Source organism: Drosophila melanogaster, chromosome 3R, assembly GCF_000001215.4.
Source record: "Drosophila melanogaster chromosome 3R".
Classification (NCBI taxonomy): Eukaryota; Metazoa; Arthropoda; class Insecta; order Diptera; family Drosophilidae; genus Drosophila; species Drosophila melanogaster.
In genome coordinates, this window is record NT_033777.3 from 7,399,114 (window position 1) to 7,418,237 (window position 19,124).

At 41.8% G+C, this 19,124-nt stretch overlaps 1 protein-coding gene across 1 annotated transcript; it reads left to right on the plus strand.

Moving 5' to 3' along the window:
* Window positions 1–7,755: 7,755 nt before the first annotated feature.
* On the plus strand, window positions 7,756–10,271 carry Ir84a (Ionotropic receptor 84a; the record flags this gene model as incomplete). Its single annotated transcript, NM_141463.2, has 5 exons — window positions 7,756–8,264; window positions 8,402–8,582; window positions 8,643–8,773; window positions 9,098–9,268; window positions 9,329–10,271. 5 exons carry the CDS (start codon window positions 7,756–7,758, stop codon window positions 10,269–10,271), a joined length of 1,935 nt encoding a protein of 644 aa, NP_649720.2.
* Window positions 10,272–19,124: the final 8,853 nt, after the last annotated feature.

The following is a 19,124-nucleotide window of genomic DNA, read 5'->3' on the forward strand; positions in this document are numbered from 1 at the left end:
CTTCTGGCCGGGCCAAGACGACGATGATGCTCAGTGCCATTTCCGCGTTTCCTGGTCGACTGGCTCTCAAGTGGCCAAGTTGCCCCGGCTCCGAGCCGCATTAGGCCAGGAGCAGGTGGAAGTTGCCACCTTGTTGAGTCGAGTGTGCGGTTTGTGCGCGCCAAAAAAAGGGCAAAGGTAGGCGCAGGGGTGAAATGCACTCGAAAAAATTCGCACCTTTGATAATACACTAAGAGTATAAGAGAGTATAAGAGTATATGGCCTCGATTTTCGAAATTTCAGAAATGAAGTCTTTTAACTTTGCAAGCTAATTTTGCGATAACTAACGTATGACTAAAATATCTCAACCATAATCATATTAATTATTTATTGTTATAATTTTATATTTTGTTCTTGAATTGGATTTCAAGTGTGAGCCAGAGGTCTGCAGCCACATTTCAAGTACGACCTCTTCGAACGTTCTTCGATAACCTTAATGGCCATTGAGTGTGGCCATGAACCGCCCGACCGCGCCACCATTTTCCAGCCGCGAAACCGTTAAATGATTATGAAAATTGTTGGCAGCCAGTGACCTCAGGGAGAGTGGGAAAATTGAATGGTCTGCAGTCGAGCTTTGGCAGCTGCCGCAGGTCACGCCCAAACAGTTTTCGAGTGTTTTTCTTTACGGGGAATTTAAGAACTGCCCGGCAGAAAGCATTTGAAAGGGCGCAATGAAAAAGTGCGGAATTATGGCTGCATCATTCAATTGCATTTAACCACCGAACCATTTGCATATTCATAACAATTAATCATTAGGTAATTTAATGATTAAATTATTTATTAATATGCTAACGTATCACAAATCATTCGTCGAAAAAATGTGATTGAATGCCCTTATTCAATGTTTTTCTATTAATAATTATTTTAATGCAGTGCATTAAAATCAAATCGAATGCAACAAGAGAGTTCTTCACACTGCTATAATATAGCAGTGTAGCCTTCTGTAATGCTTTTTTAGGGGGTATTTAATATATAAGCTCAAAACAATTTATAGTTGATTTCATTCAGAAGCCTTACTGAGGGATAGTAAAAAAAAATACGAATTTAAATTCATAATTAACTTGAAATTGGTTGTGAGCCCTTAGCAAACTTAATCAAGTACTTAAATTAAGCGGGTTAAAATCAATATATTTCTGCTGACGAACGCATACTTGAACACAGGAATATGCAATCAATTTTTATAGCCAACTTTTCCATTAACTTCCATTTCGAATCTATACACGAAAAAAGAAGCAATTTAAAATTCGTCATTGCTTTGGCTCTTCCTGTTGTTGTTCGTTACCAACAGTCATCAATTATGGCCAGCAAGGGATAACCGGGGATAGGCCGACCCGCCTTCGGGTTACGTGCCACGCCCACGCCCTCATAACCCTCCGCTGGCCCGCTGAAAAAGTGTCACTGGCGGAAGCGTCCAACTAACTAAACTATGCAAATTGGTTATTTTATGGCTGAAACCCTTTTGTTGTTGGTAGTAGGGTAACACGACAACGCGGCAGACAATGCAGCAACAAAAAAAGGCGGCGGCGCAATAGAATAGAATGCACTGGAAAAAAACTGTGCACATTAGGTACAAAGTCGTTGATTACGTCATAAAAATGTATGTTTAGTCAAATATTAACGTCGTTTTATACAGTACAATTTTGAAATTACTGTATATATTCAAGAAATTTACCTAGTAGTTGTATTTAAAACTGTTTTAAATCCTGTTTTTATTCGAGTGTAGAATAATAACAAAAAAGGAAAGCAGGGACATTGCCAACTAATGGCACAATTTCGCCAACTAGCTGGATGCGAGTGCGGATGCGGATATGTGAGAATTCAATGAAATGGAAACTAACAAAATCAAATTGATGGAAAAGGCAGAGCACGGATCGGGCTTTAAAGGACACTGTGATGAAAAGAAATCGGCGCAAATCAAACTGAGCAGCGCGGCAGGAAAAATTGGGCCGGCAAAAAGGGAGCAGAACAAAAAAAAGGTTAGCGGAAGCGCAGCGACAAAAGGGCGGCACCGGAGCTTTTCCAGCGCCCATCCCCGCCGGAGGACAACAAAAGATGCTGGGAAAGCCAAAGGAGTCACGACATGGAACAATGCCTCCGCCTCGGCCTTGGCCAGGACCTGAGCGGTGGTGCGTGGTGCGTGGTGGGCGGTGGGCGGTGGGTGGTGGGCGGTGGGTGGTGGGCGGTGTCGGAGGCTGGCCAGCCAGCTAGCGGCGCATAACTCGTGGCCGGCTGCCGTTCAATTTGAAGCCTGTTTGCTGCCCCAGCAGAAGAAGGTCCAAGCGAAAAACAAAAGCGGAAACGAACAGTTGGCGGCCGATTGGAACAATTGCAGCGGAGGCATCAGCCATCAGCGGAGGTAGAAAAGAAAATTTAAGAAAATAATAAAACTCATAATCACACTCACTCGAATAATGCGCACCCTATCATCTGATTAAAACAATTCAATTCTTATTACAAAAGAAGTAGTTTTCAAAGTTAATTTCTATAATTATTATACATTTTCTAAATCATAATTTGGTTTTATGTGTCGAATTTGAAATGAATTTCCGTAATTGTTTGTCATTCTTCACTTTCTTCACTAATTTGCCTTTTAAGCAAAATGCATAGTTTTTCTATTCCTTACGCTGCTATACTTGTTCCCAAAAGTAATCTATCCTCTAGAGTGGCGTATAAAAAATCGAATCAAGATACAGTGGTGGCAAAAATTAAACAAACATGGCCGACTGCGGAACCGGCAAAAAGAATGAGCTCGGAAAGGAGGAAACTACTTGGCCGACCATTGTTTGAAGTTATTATTGGTGCAGTCAATCGAGTCGGAGTCCGGCAGCGGACCCAATCATCGAACCGACTTGTTATTGCCTTTTCTCCAAGGATATCGCCCGATTGCTGCCTCTCGCTTCTTTTATATAATTTTTTGCCTCCTCGATTTCTGTTTGTCTTTCCTTTTGCAGCTGGCATGTGAGCGTATAATTTGTAAAAATTATTTGCCCTGCTGTCGTCCTGGCCACTGCACCCGCTGCCGCTCTTGCTCCTGCTTCTTGATAGCTCTTCGTCCAAGCCTCACAGCCGGAAGGGCAGAAAAAATATTTTTTTCATCAGTGCATCCTGGGTCGGGACTGAGGAATGGGACAGGAAACGTTGCGGTCGCCGCCTCCAGCAAAAAGGGTTTAAATTTTAAATTAAGCTCCTTTATTGCCGGGTGCTGTCCGAGTGGCTGGCGATTCCTCTTGCGGTGATTGTCCAGCCCTGTAATTGCGTCAAGTGACCCAAAGACCTGGGTTTAATTGGAGCAAAGATGATTTGCAGATCGATGCTTTGAGTGGACCATCGAGCTGGAGATATGTCAGCATACCACAGCGGTTGGTCATTTACTTGCCTTCGAACTTAGTGCAGTAGAGAAAGGGGGAAGAAGTATTTGTACACCGAAACAAGCGAGACGACAAGTGAACTTTTCGTATAAGGATCATTTCTTTGCCTGCAAATATGTGATACTGATTGATTGAAGATGGGTACTCTTAAAGTCTAGTATTTCTATATAAGATGTTGAATTAAAATCATGTAATTTTTATGAACCCACGTCCAAATAACCTAAACATTACTTTCATTACTAGTTTGCTTTTCTTTCTAAGAAATCATCATATGGTAATCATGGCAAAATGTTGGTCAAATAATTTGGGGATTTTTGAGCTCACTGATTCGACCAGAAGGACCAAGGCTGGTCCGCAGCCAATTCATTACGGCACCAGCAGTGACAACATGCTCCCGGCCATTAAGCCAAATCGAACAGACCCGGGACGCACAAAAAGAGCATCCGGACGTCCGACAAGGGGAATCGGGAATGAGAATCGCTAATGGCGTGAACTGAGAGGGACGCCGATTTTAATGCAGCCCACTGGCGGGCAAGGACGACAGCCCGGAAAATGGGAGTTGGCGGCTAAGCCCGCCAAAGGCCGCAGGAGTGGTCGTAATGAGAGCTGGCACATCGATGACCCTGACCAGCCAAAGGGACTGGCACTGATGAGGCGACAACCAAAAATCATCAGCGCCCGTTCTTGGTCGAAGACAGCCACTAAGCCGTCTGCATTGAGTCCCCGTAATTGGTAATGATGCTCAAGTCCCCACTCGAGTGACGAACGAGGCATTAATGCCCGGGTATTGCAGCGGGTATTGTTTTACACAGCGAGTAATCATGGGTAAAGTCTTAACATAACTTACATACCTTTACGTGATTTGAGCTCGAGACTCAAATTACAAATGTATATTACAAATTATATATTTTATAAATTACAAATAACGAAATTAAATTAAACGAAATCGCCTACACTTTACCAAGACCAAGAGACTCGACCAGAAAATGTAGCTCTGCATTTTCATGCCCTGAAATGGCATTTCATCTTTTTAATTGAATTTTAATTTGTTTAGAATGCGCTTAGAGTAGACAAGTGGCCAAGAGCTACTCGTTGGCCTTCTGCGACTGAATCCGGCTACGCTCTCCGCTTTCCGTAGTCTGGAGTGCGGACACGCCCGCACTTAATTTACTATGCAACCCATCCGGATCCGGACTTCTCCCGCCTGCACTATATAGTTGTTGTCTGGCAGCTTTTCACAAATCGATTAAATTTAATTTGTTTTCCTTGCCGGCTTTCCGCTGCCAGTCATTCTTGTCCCAGCGTTTCTTTCTTTCCTTTTTGGCGGAGCTTAGTTTCTAGCAGTAATTTCATAATGAGTTGACTTTATGCGGCCCAGTCCCAGCTGCAAGGAGAATTTTCGCCCATTGCTGTTGGCAAATAAAACTGTTGGCGCTAACATTAAACGGCTATGAAGTGTGGAAACTAACAATGGAGGAAATTCGTAGTCGGAAAAAAGTAAGCAAATTGACGCATAAGCTATTAAATAATCCTTGAGCTTATGAGCCTTAAAAAAATGTTTACAAGAATTGACAATTTATCTTAGAGGCTATTCAATAACGTTAACATATTTCTACATATTGGCCACATTTTTTGTTCTTTAAAATGCAAATTTAGGAACATTGAAAAATAAATGTAAAAACATTATGTATTAAAACTTAAAGAAATTAAAAAATGTACGCAAATTATATTCATTATGGCCACCGCTGCAGGCCGAAAAAGTATGAGTCGCATATTATTGTCGTCATTTCGAGGGACTTATAACGAGCTTCGTCCCATGGCTGAAGGGGATTTTTCTCTTCCTCTTCGTTGGCTGCTTTTATTTGGCCCATGGACAAGTTTTTCCGGTCGCCAGCATACTTACCTACAATTAAAATCCCCCGCAGTTGAAACGTAAAAATAATAATCAACAAAAATAATACCGGGAACGAAGAATTTATAATTTTTTCTTAAAGAATCACATTTAATAATAATAATAATAATAATAACATCCCCAGTTTTGGGAGCCAAATTAATTAAAATGTTTTGTTGTTTATTCTTTGCTGCTTCTTCACGTTGCTATGTAATGAGCAAGAGCATTAAAATAATTGAAAAATTAAGTATACGCTTGGAATGCAAAGCTGTTTTATTTTGGCCTATTTCAAAACAGATGCAACATAAATATTCTGGAAAAAAATATATGCTTCGAGGCTTTAACAGGTTTTATAAAAAGTGTACTTATACTTATACTTATAATAAACAAACAAAGGACGCAGTTTATTTATTCATAAGATCTGATTGGTGCTATGCAATTTTGAAACATATATTTATACTGTTTCTATCTTATATTTTTTTCTTTATTCATTTTGCGATTTAATTATGGACACTTCGGTAACCAAATTAAACAAAAATATACCTGCGGCCTATTTATAAAATGTCTAGAATGGCAAGAACAGACATGATATTTTCTTGTGATATGTGAAATTAAATTTTGCCACGTAAATCTGGCATATTTTCAAATCGAATACGTCTACCTGTTGAGAAATGCCAGATGGAAGAGCAGTGGAAAGTATAAGCACCAAATTTAAAAAAGAAATTTTAAACGTTCCGCTGGCTTGCAACAGGGCGTATGCGCACTTGTTTTTTTTGTCATTCGCTGCGTATGTGAAGACAAAATTTTCGTACTCTTGAGATTTTTTAGCAAGCGACTCGCGTATTCGATGAAAATCTTGCGATAAAATGCCAGGGAACTTTCCCTGTTCGCAATGAATACATTTGAATGGCCTTGTTCTTCCTGCCGCTGTTTCAGTTTTCTGCTGCTCATTTGCATGTGGCCTTGTACAAAATGTTTTTTGTCATTACCGTTGAAAGTCAGCTAAGCAGGGCAGCACAAAAGGATGCCAAAGACAAAAGGGGAAGCTGAACTCGCATCCGTATCCGCATCCGCAACCGGGGATGCATCCGGGAGCATCCGCAAAAATGTCAACAAATTGAATGTAATTCCTTTTAATTTCGAAGCAGTCTTAAAGTCCTTGCAGGACTCTATCTCGCCTCCATTTCGGGCATCTTATCCCCTCCCTCCCCCTCGTTTGGCACGTGGCAAGCTGTCGTGAAGCAAATTGCCCGAATGAAGTTGCCTGCGAGTTGCATGCCGCGTGCCATGAAATTAAGTTGCAAGCTGCAGGATTTGCTTTCAAGTTTCGCAACATTTTCTGTGCCACACTTTCCCACACAGGCGCCCAGGTCCGCGGGCTCCACACAGGACCCTTCCCCGAGGACACATGCTAAGGTCCTTGGCTCCATTTTCGTGGATGCTAACACGCGTTTTTGTCGTTTCTCGTAGCTTCTTGGCTGCAGTCGGATAATGTCACGCTAATGCCACCAGCTTTGTCCTGCTTAATGTTGCGTCTAGTTATTGGATTTTTGGTATATGCCGGCAGGAGTCCACTTTTTGCTAGGTGCACACCGAATCTGGGCCACTGCGAAGTCGATTGAGTCTGATCGATGTGGCGACTGGGCCCGGAAAATGGCCACTAATTTAAGTGGGAAATACCACTTATGCTTTTCATAAGAATACCCTGACTATCTGCAACACATCTTTAAATGACGAATTGGGCTCTCATTTAATAAAGTTTTTGTAACGCACGATGAATCTGTAGGTTACAAGAAAGATATTTAAATCGCTAATGTTAGCATAGAGATTAACAAAAGACAGCTGTATCACATAACTGCTTGCAGTATCAATTTAAAAGAAATGGGCAGAAGGACTCAGCTATATCGACTCGGTTGATACTGATACTGATACTCAAGAATATTATGCCTATGTGCCTAAAATCTTTTATTTTTTTTACGAATGTGACTGTTTTTAGGAAAATAAGAATATACTTAGTAAGAGTAGTAGGTGGTAAAATCAAGTAAATGGTTGGCTTAGCCGTTCGCTAACTTCTGACCTTAGTTGCATAACTAGTCCTACAATTTCTTGAAGTCTTACACAACACTGTTGGAATTATATTATTATTATAAATATTCTGGTACCCTCCAAAGGTGGACCCTTCTTCGTAAGTTAATTGTTTAATTACCATTAATTATTTCGTGCCGCACTTGCACAATATTCGCATTCCTTTCAAAATAATCGCCGTATTATGCATCCTCACAATAATTTTCTTGTCAGCCGCACAATTTGCGTGAGTCCAGAGCACACCGATATGATTAATGTGAATAAATTATGCACATGCAGGGGAAAATGAAAACCTATAAAAACGCCAGAGGCCCCGCACAAAGCAAACACAAGTCCCCAAAGAATGAGTCGGTGCTAAAGTGGCCATATAAAATGATTAAGTTGCAAGTGAAAGTTATTTCTTGGCCTTTAATAATTTTAACAGCATTTTTACGCGTGCTGCAAATTGAAAGCATAAATACCAATTTCCTTGAGCTGGCAGCCTTCGAGGACTTTTTGCGTTCGGAGCACTTGAGCCATGTCCTGGTGGTCCGGGGCGACGATGCTGACGGCGACTGGAAAATTGAATGCCACCAGAAATTGTTGGCCAACTATCGTGTGCAATTTTACCGGCCAGAAATGTCGGCGAATTTCGAGGATCTCATGTTCTACGGGTCTCCGCGCACGGCGGTCCTGGTGCTGAATTCCGAGCATGTCCTTGTGAGGCGCCAGGTGTTCGGGGTGGCCTCCGAGGCCGGATACTTTAACAACTCGCTAGCGTGGTTTATTCTTGGTTCTGGCCGCGAATCTCTGCCAGTTGAGCAGCTGATTGACCAGCTCTTAAGTGGCTACAGGATGGGCATCGATGCGGACATCACAGTGGCCTTAAGGGGACCAGACAAGTAAGCAGTACTTAATGCAGAATGTGTATTTTTTAATTTAAATGTATTTTTGAAATTGCGTTAAGCAAATAAAGTTAAACTTGGTGTATTAAGTACAAGTGTTCGCTAAATAATATTATCGAAAATAATACTTTCAGCGCGTCCATGCTTTTCTATGACGTATACAGAATCAGTCGGCAAGCTAACACACCATTGATAATTGAAAAGAAGGGATTATGGACTCATTCTGGTGGTTACCAAAAGTTTGGAAATTTTAAAAACACTTGGGTGATAAGGCGACGTAACTTTCTCAATGTCACCTTGATAGGCAGTACTGTGGTGGGTTGTCTCCCGAATACCTCTCCCCGTTCACTTACCACTTACCTTCAAATCCCCCAGTTGACAGAGAAGCCTCCTGGATTCGGTGACATGGAGTACCTGGCCGACGATAAGCAGCTCCAGCAATTGGACCCTATGCAGCGTAAGACCTATCAGCTGTTTCAACTCGTTGAGCGCATGTTCAATCTCAGGTGGGTCCGTGAATCTAGAGCGGAAGTATGCTCTAATTAACCGGTTTTCACTTAACAAAAATAGTGAATTTGAACTCAAAAAGGGATGGCTTAATTTTTTTACATTTAAACAATTTTAATGAATTCGCAATCTAAAATACTATTAAAATACTAAATACTATATCTAAGCTCTTGAATATCTAAGCCTTTTACTTTTTGAGCTGAATGAAAACTTATTCACAATAGAAATACTTCATACCAAATACATAATAGGTTAATAAAACTTAAAATGATTATGATAAGCTCCATTAATCAGAATATTATCCCATCTTTTTGCCAGTGCAGCTTGGCCATCAGCTTAACGGATAAGTGGGGAGAGCTGCTGGACAATGGCAGTTGGTCAGGTGTGATGGGTCAGGTGACGAGTCGCGAGGCGGACTTTGCCGTGTGTCCCATTCGCTTTGTGCTGGACAGACAGCCCTACGTTCAGTACTCGGCGGTCCTGCACACCCAGAAGTGAGTAAATCACAGTGAACTTGACTTGCTCACAGCCTCACAGCGATTTCTCCTCCTCAGCATCCACTTTCTCTTTCGGCATCCACGTCGCAGCCACATCAAGAACATATTCTTCGAGCCCTTGAGCAACCAGGTGTGGTGGTGTGTCCTGGCTTTGGTCACTGGAAGCACCATACTTTTGCTGTTTCACGTGAGGCTGGAGAGGATGCTTTCGAACATGGAAAATCGGTTTTCCTTCGTTTGGTTTACCATGCTGGAAACCTATCTGCAACAGGGCCCAGCCAACGAGATCTTTCGCCTTTTTTCCACTCGATTGCTGATTAGTCTTAGTTGTATATTCAGCTTTATGCTGATGCAGTTCTACGGCGCCTTCATAGTGGGCTCTCTGCTTTCCGAAAGCGCGAGGAGCATTGTCAACCTGCAGGCACTTTACGACAGCAACCTCGCGATTGGGATGGAAAACATATCCTACAACTTTCCGATATTCACAAACACAAGCAATCAGCTGGTAAGGGATGTGTACGTAAAGAAAATATGCAAATCCGGAGAGCACAATATCATGAGCCTGCAGCAGGGAGCTGAAAGGATAATCCAGGGACGCTTCGCATTCCACACGGCCATCGATCGTATGTACAGGTTGCTCCTGGAACTCCAAATGGATGAGGCGGAGTTCTGTGACCTGCAGGAGGTCATGTTCAACCTGCCATACGACTCAGGATCCGTGATGCCCAAGGGTTCTCCGTGGAGAGAGCACCTGGCCCATGCACTGCTTCATTTTCGGGCTACTGGCCTACTACAGTACAACGACAAAAAGTGGATGGTTCGACGACCAGATTGCAGCCTGTTTAAGACCTCGCAAGCAGAGGTGGACCTGGAGCACTTTGCCCCAGCTCTTTTTGCCTTGGCGCTCGCCATGGTGGCCAGTGCGCTGGTCTTTCTGCTGGAACTCTTTCTGCACTGGCTACCGGACTTTCGAAGGAGGTTGGGTACCATGTCCACTTAAGTAATCATCTTGCCCCCTATCCAGCGCCAGCGCCAGCTTCAGCTGCCCTGTCACGACTTTCGGCTACAAATTTGTGTCGCTTTTAATGTTTGCTGCATTTTTAATAATAGTAAAAAATTTGTAATAATGTCAGCTATTCCCAACGCAGAAGCACCAGCGCGGGGCAGAAATTAAAAATTCCATTAAACTGCAAACACTTGCATGTACTCAACTGGACTCAACTCCGCCCTTCCGCCATAGCGCCATTCCGCTCGTTTTGTCCAGTTCCTTGGTTGGGGTCGTGGTGTTCATTTAGACTTAATTATGAAGCTGGCCGGAGGCGGTGTCACTTGTTTTCTATTAACTGACAAGCTTTTAAGGGGTGGCAACTGTTAGTTTCCTGAAGAAGAATCCATTTAGCTAGCAAGAGGTAACGCTTCCGACAGTCGCACAACAACTCCCCTGACAAATCGCAAGGTCAAAGGACATGGGTGACTTTTTTCAACAATTTATGAAACAGCTTCCTTATCAACCATTGTCCGATCCATTACTCCTTATAAAATGCCCAGCGAATTGTTACACGAAAGCACCATCTAATGTGTAATCGTGTAATCACACTGGCTGCAATTGGATGCGTGATCAGTATCCTGCATTAAGCTGTGTGCTGCTGGCCACGCATGTCCTGCCACCGCATAACCTTCAATTAAGTTGTCATAATGTCTGACAGACATGGCTGCGGAAAAACGGCGCTTCGATGGGGACTCGGTGGATCGATATAATCACATTTATATGACAGTTTAGAATGAGATTTTGCAATAGGTCGGCACGACTGCAAATCCGTACGTGTGAAGAAAAAGTTGGACATCCAACTTGCTTAAATCTGTTATTTATAAGAAGTGCCAGCAGGAAAAAGCCAAAGCTGTTGCAACCGCAGCTAATTACCACAATCAAATTTCAATTTAAGCACATGCATGTGATGATATTCTAAGTTAGTTTTCCACTAGTTTTTTAATAAGGGATTGTAAAAAGACCTGAAGTTTGCATTATTTTTATTACAGAAAAAGAAAATTAAACTCATCAGAATATATGTATTATACACATTCTGCATGTACATGTAGTAATATGAGTTGGTCGAAGAATATTTCCATATTCCATATCTTAAATATGTTGAGTACATTACTGGTTTGAAGACAACTCAAACGAAAAACGTTGCATACATTTTCAGCGGTTTCGAAAATCCCTCAGAAAATCCCAGGGGTATTGAATTAATTCCTAAGTTTTTTTTACACACTTATATTTTGAAAATAGCATTTGTTGGCTGTCAGGAATTTCAAGAAACATAGCAAAGTTGAATTATATATTCGTCGATGCTTCTTACGATACGCACACACGCTCACATTCACGTCAAATTATGCAAATTTACAACATGATTAAGCTCGTTTAGCTGGACTCCCGTCCAACGAGTATAGATATATATAGTTATATAGGCCGATGTCGTCAACGCTCTCGTGTTTGTTTTGCAATTCAAATGATTCTGCAGAGGTTGGGTCAGGGACTGGCCCAAAACTTAAGATATAGCTGTGAGTGTTGCCAGTCGGAGTCCTGCACAGCTTGCCACATTCAAAAGGATCTAGGTGAAAACTTCATAATAAAAATAAAAATTCAAGTTACAAGTTACTTTCATACCAAACACAGCATTAAATCTATTGTTCGTCTTGTATGCTTTCCTTAGCGATAAATAAATCACAATTAATTTAAGAGTAAAAAGGTGGTAATTCAATACGGTTGTGGCAGCACTGGCTGAGCATTAACTCTCTTGCTGCCCGGAAATTTCGGCTTGTTTGTTTCAATGTTTAGTTGTGCGCTGTCTGGGCCAACTCCTCCTCGCTCCACATATAAATTCGTACAAATTGTTCGATGGCCGTTCGCTCTGTTCCTTCGGCCAAAGTATCAATTGTTTGGCATTGGTCCTTATTTATGCATGGTTGTTGGCATTGTTGTCGGCATTGTTGGTCTGGCCTATCCCATGTCTGCGTGGTGGTCTGTGTGTTTTATTGCTTATGGTTATGGTGGGGATATGGTCGACCATGCTCTGAATGAATTTATATTGTTTTTGAAGTGTTTAAATGTTTGTCCGTGTTTGCCACAGGACGCTGGCACACTGGGCGTATGCGTAATGCAAATTTATGCAGGCTTAATGTTATGGCAAGTGCCCCAGAATGGAAATTTCGTCGCCTCAGCGACGCAAGATTGAAGCTTATGTAAATAGGGCTTTAATCGAGATATGACTCAAGTGCTAATTAAATAAGACAAAGCCAACTTTAATTTCCAGCTAATAGACTGACGGAATTCATTTAAATGACTGAGTTTACTTCGGCAGCTTCCTATCTCTCGGTGCTTCCGTTTCTTGTTCATTTACTTAAGAGTCTATTTAGAGGACTTGTTTATTTATATTTCTTCTATGGTTGCTGCGTTCAATCTTCGCCCTGACCAAAGAGCGTAACCGAAAGCTGGCTAAAGAGCCGCAACAACTTTTGCAAATCAATATTAATTGCTCGGATTCACTCGGCCATAAACTTATTTAAAAAACCAAAGCTGCAGAGTTGCTGGAAAAGCGTGCAGAACGAAAACAACAATCTGTTATATTTTTACTATTTACGCTTGTGGTTTCCACCGCCCCTCTGGCAGTTCACCTCTTTGACCGATTGTCGGATGGAGAAAAACTTTTGCAACTTTTGCGCTGCATTTCTAAGGCATCCTTTCGTCCTTTCCGCCGTACTCCTGCAGGCGGACTAATACTTCTGCGCACCGCTCGTCTCTGGCGTCATGTGCTTATTATAAAATAATTAAGTCCTTTAGGAAATTATAGTTCTTGTTGCCGTTGCTTTTCTTTCTGTTGTCGTTCTTCTCCAGCTCTGTGCTGGTTTTTTATTTCGTTCTCAGTACTTTTCATTGTACTCGAATAGTGATTTCTGAGCTCTTGCCTCTCAGGTTTCTTTACTGTATGTCCGTTTAGTACACACAGAATATACGTAAATAATTTTAACTAAATAATCTTAAGGAATTTTTAGTTAAAAGACATTTATCCACTCTATTCAATGAATATTCCGCTCTGATGTTAGAAAATACATTAAAAACCCAGGCCAACTTTTAAGGAATCCGGAGTACACAACTTTCGGAAATTTTTCACTGTCTATTTAAATGAAGAACCAGCTTGTATCTTTGGCATTGCTTGATTGCTCTAGTGAGTGTCTGCTATGAATAACCCGGGATGGATTCCCAAAGGTTGAAAATTCAACATAAATTGCTTCCAAGTCCTGCGACTCCCACTCGTTTCATCATTTCCAGGCCTTGGGAAAAAAAAGACTCGTTTTGTCTCTTTTCTCTTGTGGGCTGCCACTGGCATATGAGTAATTTATTGTGTATCTAATTAATTATTGCTGCCAACGTATTTTTCCACACCGAAACAAATGTGGCGAGTGTGCGACTGTTTATATCTCTGTATCTGAATCTGGCTAGTTGTCTGTGTGGGCGTCTGGGTCGGCATCGTTAACATTGACTTAATTGCCAAGCCACAGAATGACTCTTTTAGGAGCCGGGAAAGTGAGTCTAGAAAAGCCAGGCAGTGGTATCTTAAACCCACATGCGGGCAGGACATCATGATCTATGTGTGGGACATGGCACTTTGCATCGGAATTTATGTATCGTCTGGCTCCCGCTCTTTAAAAATGCAATTCCCCGCCCATCCGCAACGGGCCATCCATTTTAACATGCCACGGAGTATGACAAGTGTCGGTCAACTATAAACAGGAAGGATCGCCAGCCAACAGGACACTCGACGAGCCCATGCACAACCAGGATGTCAGGACACTGGCACGACTTCAATGGTCCTCTGGCGATGTCATAAAAGCCGCTTGAGTGCGATGTTCTCACGGAGCCTGTCTATGGTCTCATGGTGCACAAATACACGTTTAACGCTGGGATATCCTAGCCCCTTTTATGGAGCGAACCCTTACGAATATCCCAAAATGCGGAATATAAAAACAATGTATTTAAATGGTTCAAAACATATGACATAAGAAGCTCGTTTCTACTTCCACTACATCCACAAGCTGTATCACATTTTTCATATCTTCAAAAAGAAGTCTGTTCACTCTTTTTGGCAATTAATAGACAAAGATAATTTTGCACATTTAATTAAGGTCACAACATTATGGCAATAGTGAAACTTTTATTTTGAATTTTACTTTTTGCGGGAGCCGATCTTAATGACCAAATAGATAACTGCTAAAATCCGCATATTTACTATTACGGCCAAGTTTGCGAGCTGCACAATTGACCAGCTAAACAGTATGGAAATTAATTACCGCATAAGTTGGAAATTCTTTTGGCCCGAAAAGTTTCAGGAAAATCATGCCAACCAATCACTTTTCGTCTGGGCGACAAATGCGCAGCCAAAAGTTGGCCAACGAATCGTTTATCAAATTTAAATTTATTTCCAATCTGGCTAAAATGCAGTTTCGAAAATTCATCATGGACGCCAGTGTAAAGTCCCGCAGATGTGTCAATGTATCTGCACTAAATGTGTCCGCATGTGCGTATCTGCATAATTTTGATGGCTCGTTTTTGGGGGATTCGAGGAGGTTTGGGTTTTTTGGTCATTTTCGGTCTGTTTTTTGACCAGGCGGTGCATAAATTTGCATCTCAATTCGATGGCGCTGCCTCACTTGTTGTTGTTTGTGTTACCGTGCGACGAGTGTTGCCAAAGTCCTTGTTTGTGGCTGACGATTTGCCATTTTAATTAGGCAATGTCCTGTCACAAGCAGGCGGCCAGTGGATACGGTTATTAGTTAAGAGACAGTCTCTGGCTTGACAAGTGCACTGAGAAAATAAGTAATTACTAACTTAGCATTCAATTAGAATAATAGTAATGCCTGTTTTGTCTTTCTTTGTTATCGGAAGAGTTTTAAAACTCGCATACGATACATCTCTCTTTTAGAATTTATTCCGAAATTTAGACAAGATAAATGAGATTGTATTAAATTGATATATAAAATTTATTAAAGCTGTTGACGATCTTGTATTATAATCACTAGGCTTCGATTGTATGGCCAATTTGAATTAAAGTGTTGGCGGTCAAAAGATTGTCCAGTTGAAGTGCTAGCAAAATGTTCTTGCACGGTTGGCCTTTTAATGAGGCTACCCGCAATCAGTTTAGGCGATGTGTGCCATGGCAGGAGTATGTAACCGATGGTAATAAGCTTCGAATTTTAATTATGTTATGCAGCATCCGTTTTCATTTATTTCAGACGCATGTGCATCCGCTGGAACGTTTTGTGCACTTGTGTAGGAGCCACAAACTAATTCGCAGCCATCACTTTTTTCGCACACATTTAAACCAGCAAACTTTTACATCCGCTTTACGTCTACACAAATAAACAAGCTGTAACTAAATAATTGCCAAAGACTGTGCAAACGTCAATAAACAAGCCCCACACACAGGCGCTCTCACATGGCTTGTTTCCGTTTCCGCTTTTGCATGGCACGTGCGTGTCTGCGGCTTTTGGCCATGATTTCTGGGTGCGAGTGTGTGGGTGTGGTCGCCATGCCTGTTGACAAATTTGTGGTCAAGCGAAGTCAACAAAGTCGTTTCAAATCAAAGTACTGGCTTTTTAAAGAATTATGATTTTAATCCTTGCCATTATGGGGAGCTAAAAGTTAATGAAGCTACGATTATATTTATTCGAAAATAAGTAAATCATCATTTAAGCAGTATTTTTACCAGTATTTTTTTATTCGGCTGAAAAAGTCAAAGTACATTACTTACAAAATGAGAGATATTGATTTGGGGATAGCAAGAGCTGGTTAACTTTATATTACTATTATGTTTGTGAATTTTATTCACAGAAGGGTGATAAAAAAGCCACCAATTACGTTGAGCTTGCAATTTAAAAATAAGATAATTAAGTTTATTACTATTTCTCAATGGTTAAATTGTTGTCATAATTCAATTATTTAGTTTGCCAGAACTTTCTTATTTTTCCATTTAATTTTTGGCTGACCAACTTCGTGCTGGCTAGTGCTAGTGACCTGCAAAACTTTATAATATAGTATAATTTGCTATTATCAAATTACCCTACTCCAGAATTTATTCCGATGCAATCAGCTGCTACCTCCGTGGCACAACTTGAGCCAGGCAAGAGAATTGCAAGCTATTCATTTTGCGGCTCCATCGTTTGGCCAGAGCCTTACACCTACCTCACTCCATTAGGCTTTCCATTGCGTTTTTAATTAATTAATGTGCCTTCATGTGCGGCTCCACAACTGTTTATGGCTTAAGGAGATCAAGCCAGGCAGCGTATACTCGTAATATTAATATTTAACCGGCTCGTGTCTCTGCCTGTAATTAAAAGTGCCGTCTACTTCGAAGCTGGTCCTGGCTAAAAACTTATGCTCAGGAGCTCGAAAGGAAACCGAGTCAACAACTTTCTATTTTGTCATTGAAACGGGCTGCTCGCTTCGCTGCCAAAGTTCAGAGATTCAGTCCGACCCTCTTGTAAGTGACACACTCTGCATACACATAAGCAACTGGAAATAATTTTTCAATTCCCAAATGCAACTTTTAACACACACAAAAAGGAGAGCAAACTTTAAGTTTGCAATTGCTGCAGCCGGAGCAGTTCCCCGGTGGCAAGCGGTAAACCAGCAAAGGACGAGTTCTGGGACTCGGGAGGAGCGTGTCTGCCAAAACCGTCCAGCTGCAATCGTCGTGTTCCCGTGCACTTCTTGGGGTTTCTGTGCCATTTCTTGCTGTGTTTCTTTTAGCCACGGCCCCAGCTCCAGAAGGAAATTACAAACCAAAGTAAACGCCAGCAGCAGCAGCAGCAACAGCAGCAGCCAAGGAAGTTGTTGACGCAGGACGAGCGCCGGCGCTGAGTGTCAGTGTCATATCCTGTGCCAAAAGTGCACACAGAACTTTGGCCCGGGAATCCAGACTCTGGATCCAGTAGCTGAATATCTACAGAGAGAAAGTACTGGAACTCGTTTCCTTTCATGTCAGTGAACATTATGCATCAATAGGCTTTACAAAATATTAAACCCAAGAACATAAAAATTATCGTGTATATAACATGCTAGTAACACATGTTTCCCCAGCTCTGAACTATAAGATTATTATTATATATATATTCATACTATTTATTTTCTCAGTGCAATAGCAAGGGCCAGAGATGCTGCACATTACAAATGAATAATTTATGCGCGCGCTCTCTCAACGCCAGATGGATGAGGGATACGGATGTGGATGAAGCCGCTAGCTAGGGGATCCAGATGGGCGGACGGTGGCCTGGATGGGGGGCGGGATTGCCCGTAGACCCAGTCACGGAGGACTGCGGCAACGTCCAATCCTGGTCAATGCCAAATGAGTTGTGGCAGCGCCTCGCTGGTGCCATAAAAGGGAGAAGGGAGCTGGGGAAGTGGTGGATCGGGGGCATGGAAGAGGATGGGAAGCTGTTGCTCTGCATAGACTGAAATCTGCTTCCCAAAAACTTCGCCCCAGAAGGGCAAATTACATGGCTCTGGTGTGAAAATTATCTTCCTGGCAAGCGGCGGCAAAGAAGACGGAAGAAAGCGCAAACTCAAAAGTTATTAGAGCAAATTTTTGCCTTTTGCCTAAGTAATGGCCAAGTGCATATCTCTCAGCACATATTGAGTTATGACTTAATTGGATAAGAGCCCGGTTTGCGCAACTTTGCACACCCATCCCGCTATCCACTGTCCTTCTTCCTCAAAGCTCCTTTGGACCTACTAAGTTGGGCGGAAAGTTGGGAAAACATTATTTCTTATTCGTCTTGAGACTCGGATTGCGGTAATGGATCTCTTAAGACTCTGATTACGTTTCGGTGAGCGCAAAATAATTTGTTCGAACTATCTTGACAAACATGTTATCAATATGTGAGGTCTCACCCGCAAATTCCAGATTAAATGGTTCCCACTGGGCAGAATGAATTGTGATATTTACTACATCCTATTTTAAGAATTATTACCATTGAAAAGGGTTTCCCGGAATGCAATTTCGTCGCTTAAAAGGTAATAGTATGTATTTGATATTTAATTATTTATATCTATTAAACATATATTTATATTATAAGAAATTAAATGAACGTGAACGTTTAGTCTTAATACTTTTCAATTGAAAGGAATTGAACAATTGAACCAACAGAAAATGCAAGGTCACACGGATGGATGCGAACTAAAAGTGTCCCAAATCCCTGCTGGAAGTCCAATCAAAGCGACTTTAATGCAAATGCGCTGCCATTTTCCTTTCCAGTCGATTCCGTTGACACACAAAAAAAGCGGAAAAACACAGAAAGGGGATAGATAGATAGAGACGCGGCAATATAAAAACATCGATGAACCGGCAGTGCGATTTGTGCTCATTTGTCAATGCACGGGTGATGCTACATCGGTGCCACTCGCCTCACGTCAATCCGTATAACGTATACGCCCCTTCAGCCACGCCGAATGCAGTTTGTAGCATTCCCTGTTGTTGATTTTGTTTGCGGGGATGTGTGGGTTGCTCGGCGTTTTGGTTGAAACACAAACGGAGCACAGAACTCAAAACAGACAGCAATTCCATTCTCAAACCCAGTCTCCACCCATTCGAACATCAAACACACTGCACTGAGCCCGCTTTTCCGTTGGGATTTTAATTTATAATTCAACACTCGAACATGTCACCAAAGAGTTTCATCAATATCCACTGTACAACCAACTCCATGACGACGTAAACCGATTAAGCTATTCGATGATTGTGAGATCCCTCGAACGTAAACTATTGATGTTCTAGATGGGCCTGATCAGAAGAAAGCAGAT